This window comes from Lagopus muta, chromosome 15 (genome assembly GCF_023343835.1).
Source record: "Lagopus muta isolate bLagMut1 chromosome 15, bLagMut1 primary, whole genome shotgun sequence".
In the NCBI taxonomy this organism is placed as follows: Eukaryota; Metazoa; Chordata; class Aves; order Galliformes; family Phasianidae; genus Lagopus; species Lagopus muta.
Genome location: NC_064447.1, coordinates 6825381 through 6840709, shown reverse-complemented (window position 1 = coordinate 6840709; position 15329 = coordinate 6825381). Strand labels below are relative to the sequence as shown.

At 42.5% G+C, this 15329-nt stretch overlaps 1 protein-coding gene across 1 annotated transcript; it reads right to left on the bottom strand.

The window, feature by feature from the left end:
- Positions 1-919: 919 nt before the first annotated feature.
- On the bottom strand, positions 920-14528 carry TMC7 (transmembrane channel like 7). Its single transcript, XM_048961314.1, has 16 exons — positions 14339-14528; positions 13897-14131; positions 11758-11906; positions 11266-11433; positions 10988-11073; positions 10310-10455; positions 9780-9927; positions 8243-8413; positions 6814-6971; positions 5692-5806; positions 5111-5208; positions 4644-4827; positions 3747-3874; positions 3320-3475; positions 2479-2557; positions 920-1367 (listed from the first exon to the last, which is right to left on the bottom strand). The coding sequence occupies exons 1-16, from the start codon at positions 14400-14402 to the stop codon at positions 1308-1310; spliced, it is 2145 nt and encodes a 714-aa protein (XP_048817271.1). The 5' UTR covers positions 14403-14528; the 3' UTR covers positions 920-1307.
- Between the last annotated feature and the right edge of the window lie 801 nt (positions 14529-15329).

Genomic DNA, 15329 nt, shown 5'->3' with positions numbered 1-15329 from the left:
CGTCATCGCAGCGGGCCGCCCGCCTCCCGCCTCCCGCCGCCATGGCGATTCCCATTGGCTGCCAGCCGCCTCCGCACTGGCCAGCTGAGCTGTCACTCGAGACCAGCGTCTGCTGGTTTCCATAGGAACGAAAGGGGATCGCTCCGCCCCTGAGGCGGGAGCCCACGAGGCAATTCCCGCGCGGTGCCGCAGCGGGAGCTTAGGGAGGCGTCCACACAGCTCTTCTTCGTGTAAACGTGCTTCCCAGGCAAATAAAGCAATAAAATCTCAAACTGTCAACTCAGTTTACACCGTTCAATAAAACTTTTTTTTTTTTTTTTTAATTAAGATTAGATTTTAAAATTGATTTATTACATGTTAATTTCTTTACAACTGAGGACAGAAAACATTACAAAACATCATAAAAAGAAAAAAAAAGTATCTTACATTAAATGCCAGTGTACTGCCAGGAATTTCAAGTAATGCACACAATTCTTTACACTGCAATCTGGAGAAAAACAGCCTTCAAATAAAGGGAAAGTCTTGAAGGCTACATGGAAACATTGTTCTGAGTCACACAGCTCGTTTGTCCACTTAAACAAGCAGTTAAAGGACAGTGGCATCCGAGTTTCTGAATGCTGCATTTCTGAACTATAAATAACTCCCAAAAATTCACATTTTAGAACACAGAACAGTATTCGAGGCACTTGTTCAAAACTGAAATGCAAGTAGTAAAGCCATACCCATTTAAAAGAGGCTCCTGCACACCAGTCAGCTGGGCACCACAGAGCAGGGACTGCAGCGTGCAGCAGCTGGGTTCTCCTGCTTGTTTTCTTCATCTAGTGTTCAACTGTGCTATTTCAAAACACTGACATGAGTCTCGATTGCTTTCATTTTAAAAGACCTGAGTGGGAAAACGTAAACCTCCTCCCCCCCCCCCCCCCCCCCCCCCACTCATCCCACCCCAATTCTTACAAGTATAATTTATAAAAACTGTGCAGAGTTTTTAAATAGTTTCAGTTCTAATCACATTTTGCCCAAAACTCCTGAAAAACACGAACAAACCAAGAACTTATCACAAACTCTAACAGCTTTGAAATGGCAGCAATAAAGTGCTCTGCAATACAATGTTTTGAACAGGTCTAATATGGTACAAATAAGCTAAACTTCCAGTCTTGGAAACTAAGGCCCACTAGCATAATCAACACTAATAAGAACGTTAAGCATCCACTACACAGATCACGGAGCTGGTCAGCTGCTGTTTTTACATGCTGCAGATCCTCTATCCTTAGCCAGTGGTACCGTTATCTTCCGGCTTTTTGTGGTTTTCAATAATTTTTCTGAGCTTCTGTTAGTTTTGCAATTAGGAACAACTTGTCACGACTCTCCTGGAAAGACAGGATAAAAAGCACACTCCAGATAAAACGATGTACAAATTCTATATACAACTCATTTCTTTACTAGAAGCAGATAGCTGCTCTCATCACCAAGTACTCTAATTAGTGGTTAACAGCACTCTCTCAAATGCCAAAACTATTTTAACAATGGCTTTGAAATCATTTGCGTCGTGTTAGGTCACATGTTATCAGTTCTGTATTGAACCCAAAAAGAAACATCTGACGTACCTAGAAATTTAGAACTGTACTTCCCAGAAGCCAAACAACAGTGTGCAAGCAGCAATAAAGTAAAGGCTTTTGCTCCTAAATCCCTTATACTCTTAAGAAATCTCTCACCTGGAATATTTTTGCTTTTTGTTTTTTTCCCTGGTGATAAATTGTTAAGTATCATACCTACAAGATGCATTTAACAAAACCACGATCTTTCCTAATAAAGTGTGAAGTCTTAGGAGAAAGGTTAGATTCGGACCAGAGCTGTTTGACAGACTGCAGCATACAAATTCTCTTAAACTGACAAACACTATTAGCTTTTGATGGCTGCAAATAACACTGGCAACATTCTCCAAAGACTGGTTAGTGGTGATTTGTTCCACCTTAAGTAATTGTTGCACGTAGTGCTGGGACTCGTACTCAAGAAAAAGTCCAGCCATGGTAAAGTAGAAACACAGACTTGGAGTGAAGGGCAAGAAGTCGGGTGTCTGTCTCTGAGCGTGGAGAAGGAAACAAAGACTGAAAGATGGGGGAACGGACAGAAGCCTTAAGTTTGAAGTTCTCTTTTGGCAGGAAAAAAGCCATGCAGATGGGTTGATTTAAGCAATGCAACAAATAAAGAACAGGGACATCACTTCTCAGTGCATCCCACACACCTGCATTGCTGATACAACTGGGCCTTGCTGCAGCTGCAGCCCAAGCACACCAACTAGACTGAAAAATACTTCTGTGCTTCAGTTACTTTTCCTATGTAATCTATGAAACATTCTTCACTGCCTCCGAACACCAAACATGCAGAAGTGTGGGAAGAATGTTCTTCCTCTGTATGCCTGATTATGGATGCCACAAGGAAAACTTCTGGGGTACAAAAATATATTGAGTTAAATCTTACCATAACCAGTTGTTCCCTTAGCTGCTCAACCACTCTTTTGTGCGCTCCAGCCAAGGCAATCGAATAGAACATAAGGAGGCTGCAAACAACAAACCAACATTATGTTAGCACCATGCAAACAAAAAGGCTGTTATAGGTCAAGGGAATCAATGGTCTACATATATGTTTCAGATGAAAAGAAGATGAGGAAAAAATACAGTAGCATATAGCTTTGCTGAGAAGCACCTGTTATTTTTGTTATTGCCAAGCTGGGACAGAGCTCTAGAAGATGTAGAGGCAAGGCCCAGCTCAGATTTTATAGGTTGTGTTTTGACAGCACAGCTCTCTCTTTACTGTATGGTTGTGGAGTCTCCGCTATTAGCAATATTCAAAACCCAACTGGACATGGTTCCCAAGCACTTACCCTAGGCTACCCTGCTTTGAACATGAGGGCTGAATTAGATCGTCTCCAAAGGTAACCTCAAACCCTCAAAATTCTATGAAACCATACCAATTTTTACCTTACAGAATGGCTATTTTAGTCCTTCTTCCTCACTTTTTTTTGTTCCTTTTAAACAAAGTTTAATGAACAGAATTTGTGATCATAGGATTTACAACACCAATTTGCAGAACAATTAACAGTTCTGAAAAAGAAGAATGTGGGACATGGGCTGTGAAAGATGAGGTGGAATAAAGCTAACAAACGACAATAAATGGGTAAAGACATAAGGAGTGAGGCTTCATCTAGGCTTTGATGCTTTTGACTGCAAATGGAAAATATGGTCTAAAATTTGTTTGTTATCAGCTCAGTAACGAAGGAAACTAGTCATTTATAACAGGATCAGGTCTCCATATCACTTACCAGGCAACCACAAAAAAAGGCACTGCAAAAGCTTCTGATGCTATGCCAAAAAGGAATTTCTGCAGACCTATTGGAAACCCAAGTATTGTATCTGGAACAACAGCCCATGAGGTGTTAAAATTTCTGAACGGCCCACATGCCTTGGAAGAGGAGATACTGTGAAAAAAATCAGAAGATAAATGAGATGCTACACCAAAATGTAAAGACAAAATAATCTAACGCAAGCCAGCACCATCTTGCTGATAGGGTAAAAGTGCACCTCATCTTAAAAACGGTTTTTGTTGATATAAACTAAATAGAAGTTTGATTTTATTATAGGCAGGTACACAGTATTCTATTTTATCATTTAGAAGTTATTGATCTATTTCTAGGGAACTGACAACCTTAAAGCAAATGCCAACTTCACAGAAGTTAAATTGTCACTTACTGTGCTATGCTGACTCCCAAAGGAATGAAAGCTAAGATGAGCCCAATCAACAGCACCACCAAGAAAAAATTGTAACTTGATGCTCTGATAGGCCTACTTGCAGGTTTACATGTGTGCATCAACCTGATCTGGAGAGAAAAAAGGAGCAAGAATGTTACATCTATGTATTAATGTATTACTTCCCCACCAACTGTATTTTCCATCTTCAGATATGCTACCAGGCAGCCATCCCTCCTTTCATGTACGTGGACTGAGATGGGCAAAGACAAGAATGCTCTGCATTGTAGTATAAACCAACATCTCTTATTCTGAATAAGTTTGATCCAGATCACACTTGTAGAGAGCCAAATAACATCAGTCACATAGTATATGATCTGTAACACAGCCTTTTGCTATGATCTGCCAAAGCTTCAGTGGATACACCCCTCCTCACCAGAATTAAACATGGATAAGAATTTGTTGCACAGGAGATGTCTAATTGTAGAGCAAGGTTTCTGATATGCTGAAACCACGTCATATATCTAATAAAGCTAGGACTTTCCATTCTGCTCCCAAACATTTAGCAGTTTGGCAAAATCTTGCCCAAGTTCTAAGCACTGTAAGCAGTAAACAGATCAATGCCAAAGGAGTCGTAAATTACTTTTATTAGAAAAGATTTTTTTAAAAGGTTACAAATAATTTATGTAGTCATTAAAGTGTTCCCTTCCTTTATGTCAAAGCAAAATTCTATCTTCTCTTAAAAGTAAAATAAAAGTTACAAAAAACAGAATTTTATTACCTCATTTCCTGCATACTGTATCTTTTTTTAAGGTTTTGTTTTAAATCAACTGTATACCAACATAAAAAAATGTTTTCTTTGTTGTTGTTACTTGTATTTACACCAAACATCTTCACTACCTTTTTAATGTAAAAGATGATGAAGTATTTTATAGTTGCTATTGCAGGAAGAAGTGGTGAAAAGAAGGTTCCAATCCAGCAGATCGTCTGTCCATAAATGATATCCAGGACATTGTCAGAAATTCCAAACTCCTGCAAACCCAACCACTGAACTGGCTTCCAAGAGCAATAAGTAACTAGTATCCTAAAAACAAAGAACATCACTAAGTTCTAGAGTGAAGCTACAGAGCTTAGCTGAATGCTAATACACATGAAATTCAGCACTGACGCATTCAATGACGTGACAGAAAGATGTCTGAAGTAGATACAAGTCTCAAAAAAAAGCATCTATCTGTATAAGTACTCAGATAATCAGAGATATTTTACTTTAAAACTGTCAATCTGGTTAGAAATACAGGGAATTAATAAATGAAAAAAAAATCATCAATCATTTTGTAAAGGTATGCTCAAAAGGCAGAGACACTTACTTCCTAGGAAAGTCCACAAACAGCGTCACAGCAATTATTATCATGAAATCAAACATCAACAGTTTATACATTTCTTGCCCAACTGCAGACTCCCAGCACTAGAAAAACATACCAGGAAAAAAATCAGCATTAAAAGTCTAATGACAAATGGTTAAAAAATAAAAATAAATATGCTATCAATCACTAGAACAACACACTTCTCAATCAGCTCACACCAATAAAGATAAAACCATAATAATTTCCATTTCTAAAGTTTTCAAGTGTTTCAGAGCTTCCAAACCAACTGTTCTATTTGCTTTCTATGACAATTTGTTTTATTGAAGAAAAAGACAGTGACAACACAACCTCAAATGGACTTCACAGTAGCCAGAAAATCTCTGCTAAATTACGATCTGTTAATGTTCAGCTGTAAATAAATGGAAGATAAGTGATAGACAGACAGATACACATGCACACAGCATGATCTACAACATGAACAGGAACCACAAGTCCAATTCTGAATACTTTTAAACAACCAAACCTCATGGAAAAAGATCTTACTACAAGTTCAGGTGATTAAGGACTAAGATAAGTCTACTTACAGGATAGAGTTCGTAATTGTACCCACAGGCCTTACACTGGTCAGTGGTACAGTGGATCTGAGTCCACAGTGAGACCAACAGAACACCAATATTGGCCAACCGCACAAAGATGCACCTGGAAGAAAAGCAAAAAGCAATCTTAAACTTTCCAAAACACAGCTATTCTGGCACCTGATTCCACTGACAGAGGAGCCCAATGAAGAACACAGAGACTGAAAATGCAGCAGTGGACATGCAACAATGCAACAAAGTGGAAATGCAACAATGGAATGACCAGGCAGATATCACATACATTTCTTTCTTTAGTAGTAGGCTAAATTGCCTTTCACCTTCTTGGCTTTAGGCTACAGCTCTTTGTTTCTTTTCATTCTATTCTTCCTAGACCAGTCCTGTAAGCTGAGCCCCCAGGCTCTTCATTTGGTGGGAGCTCAACCCACAGTGGTCTGCTGCTCTCTGAAGTGCAGTGGAGAGGCCAGATGACAACTTTATGTGCAACATTCCCCTCAGGTGGCTTCAGGCCTTCAGAGGCACTTAACCGAACCAGAAATACAAACACTGGTGTTTAACAATGTTCAAATGCTTCAATCTTGATCTTGCCACCTTAGCCTGCCAAATGCCAGTTCACACACTCAGTTTAAGGTATCTTTTATTCCAAAACAATTAACTTTTGCCCTGAGCAACGCCCTGCTTCATTTACTGCTATACTGCTCTTTAACATGAGTAAAATTGGTTGCTGTGCACACGTAGCAGCTGCACATCCAGGGAACTGCTGCACACAGCGGTGTGAATTCACAGCTCTACAGTCAGCACTTTCCTACTAATTTACCTACTGACTTTCAGATTGTTGAAGATGTCCAGATCATACAGCTAAACGGAACAGAAACTGGAACATTAAATGACTGCACTGTACTGTCAACAAAAGAGGAGATCATTTCCAGATCTGAAATGCAAGCTTCCAATGAAACGTAAGTCAAATAATGCCTGCTTGGCTTCCAGTGCCCAGGCCCTCTGTTGCAGGGAGTCCAACCTCTGACTCGTGGTATTTGAATGTTTACCATACCTCAAATCTACCAAGAACAAGTTGTTCAAACATCCAAGGCCCCATAGCAAAAATATCTTTACCTCAACAGTGTCAGCCTGATTTCAAAGGCTGGTGAATAATCTTCAAATCTGATCAGAATTGAAAAGATCTGAGGTATAATCAAGTTGACCGCTGTGATCACGATGGATGGCAAATACTGAACTAAAAGATTAGCCTGGAAGCTCACATTGTTGACATCCTGTACAAAAAAAGAGAAAGATGGCAGTACACTCAGGTATTTCTGGCACTGTGCTCTCTTCAGCTACCTACCATTCTTTCCTGTCCAAAACTTTGTCTTCAGCATGCACTCATATTTGGAACAAGGCTGACCACTGCGATACAACCTTGCTTTTCTCCAAAGCTTCTCCCTGAAACGGCTGTTTTCACCAAGGCTCACACCTGATTATATTGTCTTGCTCTACTTTAAAGGGTATCAGCTTTTAGACCTATACCTGTACCAAAAGACACTTTGAGTCACTCTCACAGGTAACAAACAGCTCACCTGACTTTCCCACCACATTAACAACCTCCACTTAGGCAAGCTCAAGATATCAACCCTTACATATAAAGCCCACAGCAAGCGAAGGCATCTTCTCAGTTGTTCAGCGTTGTGCTATCATCCTTCTCTGTTCTCAAACACTTCTGCTGACACAAAGATTTTGGTCCTCCCCCTCTCTGCAATCTTGGCAGTTTAGAGAAGTCCATCAAGAATACAACTTTCCTCTTCCACAGCCAGTGCCCATCACATCGTCAGTGAACAGAGGAAAGAGTGCAGTTTCCCTTTGCAGCAGGCTATTTAAGCCCTGCTGTCCTAGAGAGAACTCAATCACTGTTGAGCTGGCTGCTGGCTGCTCTTGCTGTTCTACTTCCCATCTGTTTGTCCTGACAGAGGGGAGCACTCCATCAAACTTGATTCTTTCCAATACCGATGCAAGAACCTTTTCTTCTGCAAAGTGCTCCCTGATCAGTCTTTGTTTCCCCACACAGCTGTAACTCAAACCACAAACCAAAGATTGTAGTCTTTGCCTTCCATTGCTGTTTATTTTTAGAGCTGAACAATCAACTAGATCAAAAAGCTGACGATAATTAAGTTTGTTTTACCCAGATCATTCCCTGAGCCAGATCACTGCCAAGACACACAAGTGTTAGCACTAGCAGATCAGAGGAGTGAGAACCGCTACACTGGAAAGAAAGTGAGAGCTGCTTTTCTTCCCAGCTGCATTAGCTCCAAGGCACAGACTGGCATCTGAAGCCTCTGTATTAAAGGAAGACACCACTGTTTTTTCTTGCACATCTTTCTTTATCCTTCTCACTCCCTGCTATTAAAAAAATATAGGTAGTTAGAAAGCAAGTGTTTCAAAACCGTTACACGAAAGCTTCTGTATTAGGATATTTGACTCTTTCACAGTAATTCTTGCTCAAATCACCAGCCCCAATGTAATCTATTGTAATGTTATGTCTGATACTTACACTGGAGTTTTCTTGAGAGAAGACAGTTGCTCTAAAAATACAATAAAAGCATGCTAATAAAACTGCAATGACAACTATATTTATAAATATTCTCAGAGAGAAGATCTGTATCTTTTTTTTGATAGTCCTGTCAGCTATTTTTTGCTTCAGTCTTTCTTCCTCCAAATCTGCCTATAAACAAAAGAAAAATAACATATCATTTTCTGATGCAGCATGCAAGTCTTGACACTGTATCTTTTACCTCTGGAGTATTCTTGCCTCAGTGAAGCTAAATCTATAGCTTTTTCTAGGAGGGTCACTATACAGGCTGTTCAAACAGACTGAAAATGCCTTTTCATTGACACAAACAGGCCCACGCAGGACTGGAAGCCCTAGTCAGCTTCCTAGTTCCTAGTCTGGAGCTCTGTACCCAGAGAAAAGCATCCTGTAATCCTCTTCTACTGTGTCAGTACCTCCCTGAGAAAGATATCTATGGTGAGATACTCAGTTTGGTGCTACACTTTGATAAGCGTAAATCAGACCACTCATCTCCATACTTCTGCAGGTAAGCTACCAGCCTTCACCAGCCTGACTTGGATTTTTTCTGCTCTGTGAAGAAAAATCGGAGTCTGGCACAGAAAAACAAGCAGAGCCCAGAGAAGCTGGTCACGTCAACTTAGCAGGTTTCAGCTTAGCTGATGTAAAAATAGTGCACTACTTGTGAGAGCAACATAAACCGAACAAAGGCACAGATTACTCAGCTGTTTTCTGATGTTGTACTTCAATTAAAGAGTAACACTAATGGCAACTTGTTTCAAGGTGTGAATTACCGAGGCAAAAGATTTAGGATTTAAAAGTAAAAAATAAAAAATCTCTTAAGATGACAACTGAACTTTACCGAAACAGGAAGCAACTCTAATTCATGAAATCAGCAATTATTGCTTTGTGATTTGAGGTAGAAATATCTTTTCAGAGGTCACTGTTTCACAACATGAATCTCTGCTTCCAGTGTACTAAGAAAAAAACAGTTCTAGTTTCAGCAAAAAAGCATTTCAGGTTCTCCCTTTATAGACGCTTCTGATTTGGGAAGTCCATTAGCTCTGCGTTTTCTAAGCACAACAACTGCCTAACACTTTGCAGACTTACAACTCAGTATACTCAAACTGACTCCCAGTGGTACAAGGTTTTGCTAGACAAGCTTTTCCTGTTAGATTGTGTAGAAACTAATACAGGAAACAGGGCTGGAGTGTGAGGAAGAGGCAGATAACACAAGCAGCAAAAGGGTTTGGCTTTAGTCCCCAGTGGATGGGGGAAGGGCCTTCAACCTCACTACCAATTCTTGTCACGTTGCACCACAATTCTAGATAACTAGCAAGTACGTGAGATGATGTGGATTCCCCTGTCCCCAGTGTAAACTACTTCAATATTTCTTACCCCTATTCCACTATCTGTTTAATTATACACTTCTCTTTTATATATATATATATATATATATATATATATATATATATATATATATAGCAATAGTAATTGTAGAAAAACTAAAGAAGTTACTCACTTGGAGCTCATATAGCAAGCTGCGATGCTTTAGCCGTGCTGCATTTAGATCTGTAATACAGAAGTCCCAGCCTGCAAAGACTTTGTTGCAGTAACTCTGAAACTGATTTACACCATGCACCAAGTTCTGCCTAAATCCTTTCGCACATCTAAAAAAAAAAAAAAAAGGCAACATTACTTCATTCAATACAGACATATTTTAGCCATGAGGAAAAACAATCACGCACCACACTTAGGGCAACCTGGCTCATCAAAGACTAAAGCATTGTATTATAATACCAACAAATCTCTAAGGAAATTTCAGTGAGTGGTTCTGTAGGAACCAAAGTCAACTGAAGCCAACACAGCTTCAATATATTATTTTTGCTGGTTCAGCTCCTCAAAATCAAACAAAGGGTACTGTGGCATCGTAACTTCTAGCAAAAGATCCTCAATTTCTATGTAAAACTGTTCTGTAATTCAGTGTCCCCTACAAGCAAGAATGCAAACTGAGCAACAGGAGCAGTAAATGAAGGATGCCAACATCTTTACCTTTTGATTATCCAGAAAAGACTTAGTGCAAGGTAGGCAAATGTAGTTAGCAAGTATGCTAGCGGTAAGTTATATCTCAGGACATTAAGCCATGCAGCATCCACTGTGTAATAGCCATAAAACAAAACTGTCACTTCCAGGAACCCCTGCGAAAAGGCCAAGTTTAAAATGAACACAGAATAATAACAATAACGATAACTGCACTGTTCAATCCCTCCTGGCTCAAATGAAGCATTTTGTAAACGTAAGATTACTGCTGAGGTCACAAGCAGGCTACAACGATCTGTAGATTCTAAATATTTACACACTTCTAACAAACTTCCATGGACACCACATGCAAAAAATTCCACGCCTCTCCAACCAAAGAGCACTGTGTCAAGAACACTAGCAACCTACACAGAGAGCACAACAGGGAGCAAGATCCAGCTCATGGAACATTCAGCAGCTGGAGAAGAGAGGCACAGGCTGCAGTGTGTGACTAACTAGGCCCTATGGGCTCTCAGAAGTGAAAACTACCATCTCACAGATTAAGGATAAAGGCTAATTTTACCCAGTGATGCCTATGCCTCTTGTTTTTCAAAATTATCAAAGCATCATTTCCTAAGTAAAATGCTCTCATGTTTTATGTGCTATGTGAAACTTAGAACTGTAAGAAAAAAATAAAATCAAATTACTTACAGTGCCGGTGAGCAAATCTTTGAGGTACGTATAGAAGTAAACAAGTCCCTTATTACCACTAGGTGTGTAAACTGTGCAATAAGGCTCTGTCAGAAGAAAGGCAGGAAAGGTCACTAACATACTAATCCTCATTAAATTGCAAGTTCAAGTTAATTAAAATATGGCATGTTCTTAATAAAAAAACAAACAAAACACAATTTCTCTGCCCTGGTGGGTGGGGGAGAAGGCAAAGGAATTGAGGAATCTAAAAAACAACAGCGGTACACAGAGATGTTTACCTGTGTTATGTGGAGAAATTTTAGCAGAGCTGCTGTTGAAAATTCCATAATCAGAGATGACAGTGGGAAGTATAACAAAACTGAACATCAGGATGAACATTGAAAAATTCAGCACGACCAGAAAACGCAGGAAGCTGAAATAGGACTGGATGCCAGTACCAAATTTCCCTAAGGATAAAACAAGCATGTGTAATACTAATTGAAACGACAAAAATAATTAAAAAAATAATAATAGTGAAGAAACATTATTAAAAGCTAATTTTCAGTACTGTTGGCTTTAAGAAATAAGTGAAAAGGCAATGAGACTTTCTAATCAATTCCTCCACTATATTCCACCTTCCCCATTACAGATTTTATGAAGTTAACTCTCCCATCACTCCTAAGCTGTAAGTGTTTAAGCCATACAGTTAAATGTGAAACTATGCTCACACACGTAAGACCACTAATAACAGAAGCAACCTGAAAGAGGAGAAACCAACAGAAGGTGAATACCTTCAATGCTGTGAATATCACGCCGCCAAAGCTCCACGTAAGATGACAACTGTTTGATATCCTTGAGAGTTTTTTTCCATGATTTACTACTAGTTCTTTTCCACTGCTTCCACCCAGAAGAATATTTTATATCAGACTGCTGAGAATCCCTAGGAGATAAGAAATACAATTACTGACTCACTTTTTCAACACAAGTAGCAGCACCAAGCGCAATGGTGCCTTCAGAGAGGTGTCAGCACTAGAAGATGCAGTAACATATGCTAGCTACCCCTATTATCAATTTTTAATCATTCCATTTTCCTAAAATTCACTATAAAGTGCCAGCTCAGTGAGTTTGAAATTTCCTTGCCAGCATACTGGCATCTAAGAATTAATTGCTCTCAGAAGTTGCAAACAAATTCCAGGAATGACCCACCGATAGTCTATAATTTCTTCAGTGTTTTTTTGTAACATATGTATGTACTTCAATTTTACAAACTGGTATCCAGCAACAGCATCAAGGAAAATTCTGAGTGGCTCGTATTTGCATTTTTTTCTTTTAAGATGGTCAAGTCTCCTCCAGAAGCACAGCTTGACCACTGACTTGTACACAGCAAGCGCTGAAGAAAGGCATTGTTAGGAACCCAGGAGGCAGCAGCCATGCAGGAGACAACAAAGGTTCCAATTTAGAATATTTGGTACATGTGCAAGCGATGCACTAAGCTGCCTGCATACAGCATCAGGAGCACCGCTACTACCACGTGCTGTGCTGACACTGCCCTTCTCAGCTTAAGGTGAAATCAGTATTTGAGCAGGAATCCACGTTAAACCCTGCTTGCAACAATCAAACAATGCAACAGATGACGCCACCTCATGATTGTAAACACAGCTCCTCACAAAAGATTCCATTCTATGGAAACTACAGGCTACAGCATGTAATGTTTTAAACAAACTCTCTGGAGAACTGTCTGGCCTGTGTTTGTGCTGCATTTTAAACGAAGGCGTGGGCTGCATATTTGTTCCAGACACTGAGTGTTCAGCTTTCACAGCATTTATTATATTAAGCATGCTGTGTTGGCAGCTGCTGTACAATACGGGCACAATTACTGATCCCTGAAGTGCCAAGGGGCCTTACCAGAATCCCATGGTGCTACAAGATCATAAACCACCTCAGAATATCCCAACTTCATTCCTGATGAGCACCATGGCCACAGAACTGCAGTTCCGCTTCTTGAGGAGTGGAGCACCCAATTTTATGTAAAATTCAGTGCACTGAGACACAGAACTTCTGCAGCATTTTGTGCATCTACAGAGAGTTGGGTCTGACTCTAAAAGCAGTCTGTAGTTCTTAGCTAAGCCCAGCCACTCTACCAGCTTTCTTCTTGCAAGCAATTTGTTCCTGTTCCCTGTGGAGCACCAAACACTGTTTGATGTACAGCTCCTTGGAGGGCTGTACTTCCACCTGTCCCCCAGCTCATAACCACAACTGTGAAGCACCAGACCTAAAGGTCCAAATGTGGCTGGATGGGGATGTTGCAAAGACAACGGATGTACCCTCTGCTCTCAAGAGCTCTGAGCCTAGTAGTAAGATATGAGACAGCTGAAGTCACAAGTGAGAAATACAGCCCGCTGACAGCTACGCTGAGGGGCAGGAACTGCTCACAGCAGAGAAGAGCTTACAGGATGTGAAAGGAGAAAATGGTCTTAAAAAGCTGTCTCATGCTTATCAATTCCACAATAGAGAGCACGCTGTGTTTGAGCACAATGCAAGGAAGAACGGAAACAGCAGTGCTCAGAGCTGACAAGGAGGCTGGGCTGCTCGCAGTGACAGGTCAGCTGCTGGAACCCTTAGGAGCACAAACTCTTGAGACAAGAGGAAGAAGCCAGCAAGAAACACGTCCATCTGCAGCAGGTCAGCTCCTCGTGAGCGTGTTCCTCCCATTCGCTGCACTCCCTCACCCAGTCAGGCTCCCGGCAACCACACTGCTGCAGGTGGGGCCGCGACGGGTTCCTGACAGAAGAGACTGAGCAACTTCTCAAAACAGTGCCCCGCAGGGACAAGTAAGCCCCATTCTGTGCCTGCCTTTCATCTCACGCGTGCTACATTCCTTTAGGTGCAGGTCATATTTAAAAGCGCAGAGAAAAGCAAACGTAAAGAACCTTATTATCCTCTTCTCGGCGATGCTCATGGGCAGCTCCCAGAGGTGCCCGACCCCGCGCTCCTCTCCCTCGGGCTGCGGCCCCCGGAGCTCAGCAGCGGCGATTCCCCGCAGGTTCCCCGGCCGCTCCTGGACATCTCCGGCGGCCCGGCGCCTCCGCACGGATCGGTAGCTGGGCAGCTCCTGCAGGAACCCTACAGGTGCCGCCGCGCGCGACTCCTCGGGGGAAAAGAGCTCTGCCAGACGGAGGAAGCGCGTTTAAAACATGGCACCCGGCCGGGAGCGCGCACCCCGCGATCGCCGACACCCCGCGGCGCTGCGAGCGGCACGGCCGCCCCGTTCCAAGCTCCACCAGCACCTCCGGCACCACCTGCCGCCCCGGCCCCGCGCTGCCCCCTCCCCCCCCTTCCCGCAGTTCTCCGCGCGGTACCTGCCGCCCTTACCGCCCCAGCTGCGGCTGTCCGCCACCCAGCCCGGCAGCTCCGCGCCGGCCCCGAACTCGCTCATGTCTGCTTGTGGACGCCGCGCTGCCGTTTCCGGGCGCCGCGAAGTTCGGGGAGCGGCGGGGCGGCGGCTGCCCGGGCCGGGGCCGCCGGCGGGGCGGGGGTGAAGCTCCGCGCTCCGTCCGCGCTCCGCCTCCTTCGGCTGCAGGAGAAGCGCGCGGCCCCTCCCTCAAGCGGTGGAGGTGGGGGCGGTTTGTGCCCGGGTCCGTGTGTAAGTGGGGCGGCGCTGCGGGGTGAGGGGAGCGGCTGAGGGCTGCGCGCTGCTCTCACCCAGCGCTGTGTTCAGTACTGAGCCCTCTCCTTCCGTGGCAGGGCTTTGTGGGTTGAAAATCGGGGAGTCAGGCTTCGGGGCGTTTATCTTCTTATTCCACTTCCCTAAGGCAGCGTGCAGACACGAATAAAAATCTTTTCGTTGGAGAGAAGTGATGCCCACACACCCCAGCAGCGAAGGCACGAGGCCGTGGTACGCTGGTTTAGAAATAAGTTCTGTTTTGTCATCCTCTGCTTGCGTCTGGTGTGAGGAGCAACGAAAACTCAGACTGATGTGTGGTTGAGAGCCGCCAGGTCCTCGGCCTGAACTCCTCAACTTGTTGTGAGCACTTCTTACCTTCAGTGTGAAAATACGTAAGTGAGGAAGTAGGAAAGCACTCTGTGAGGAAAAGTAATCTTTCTGCAGTAAAAATGAATCATTGGGTTTCAGGATGCTGAGTCAGGCATCAGTAAGGACACTCACCTCTGTGCTGTCAGCTCAGACTTGGTTTTTGAATTGCTTTATTAGCAAGAGGAATTCATATGGTCACATCAGTTTTCATAATCATAAAATGTTAGCGATAAAAATGCAAGCTGGCATCTGTGTGTACTGCAAGTAATGTAGGTGTGCGTGGTTATCAGTGTGTTTGTGTATTATGTGCAGGAAAACAAGAACTTAGAG

Excerpts from the sequence above, each read along its gene's own strand:
- TMC7 (XM_048961314.1), bottom strand. The coding sequence starts at position 14,402 with ATGAGCGAGTTCGGGGCCGGCGCGGAGCTGCCGGGCTGGGTGGCGGAC. Across the intron at positions 8,414-9,779 it reads GCTTGCTATATGAGCTCCAA|GCAGATTTGGAGGAAGAAAG; the intron begins GTGAGTAACTTC and ends TTTTGTTTATAG. Across the intron at positions 3,476-3,746 it reads TTGGGAGTCAGCATAGCACA|TATCTCCTCTTCCAAGGCAT; the intron begins GTAAGTGACAAT and ends TTTTTTTCACAG.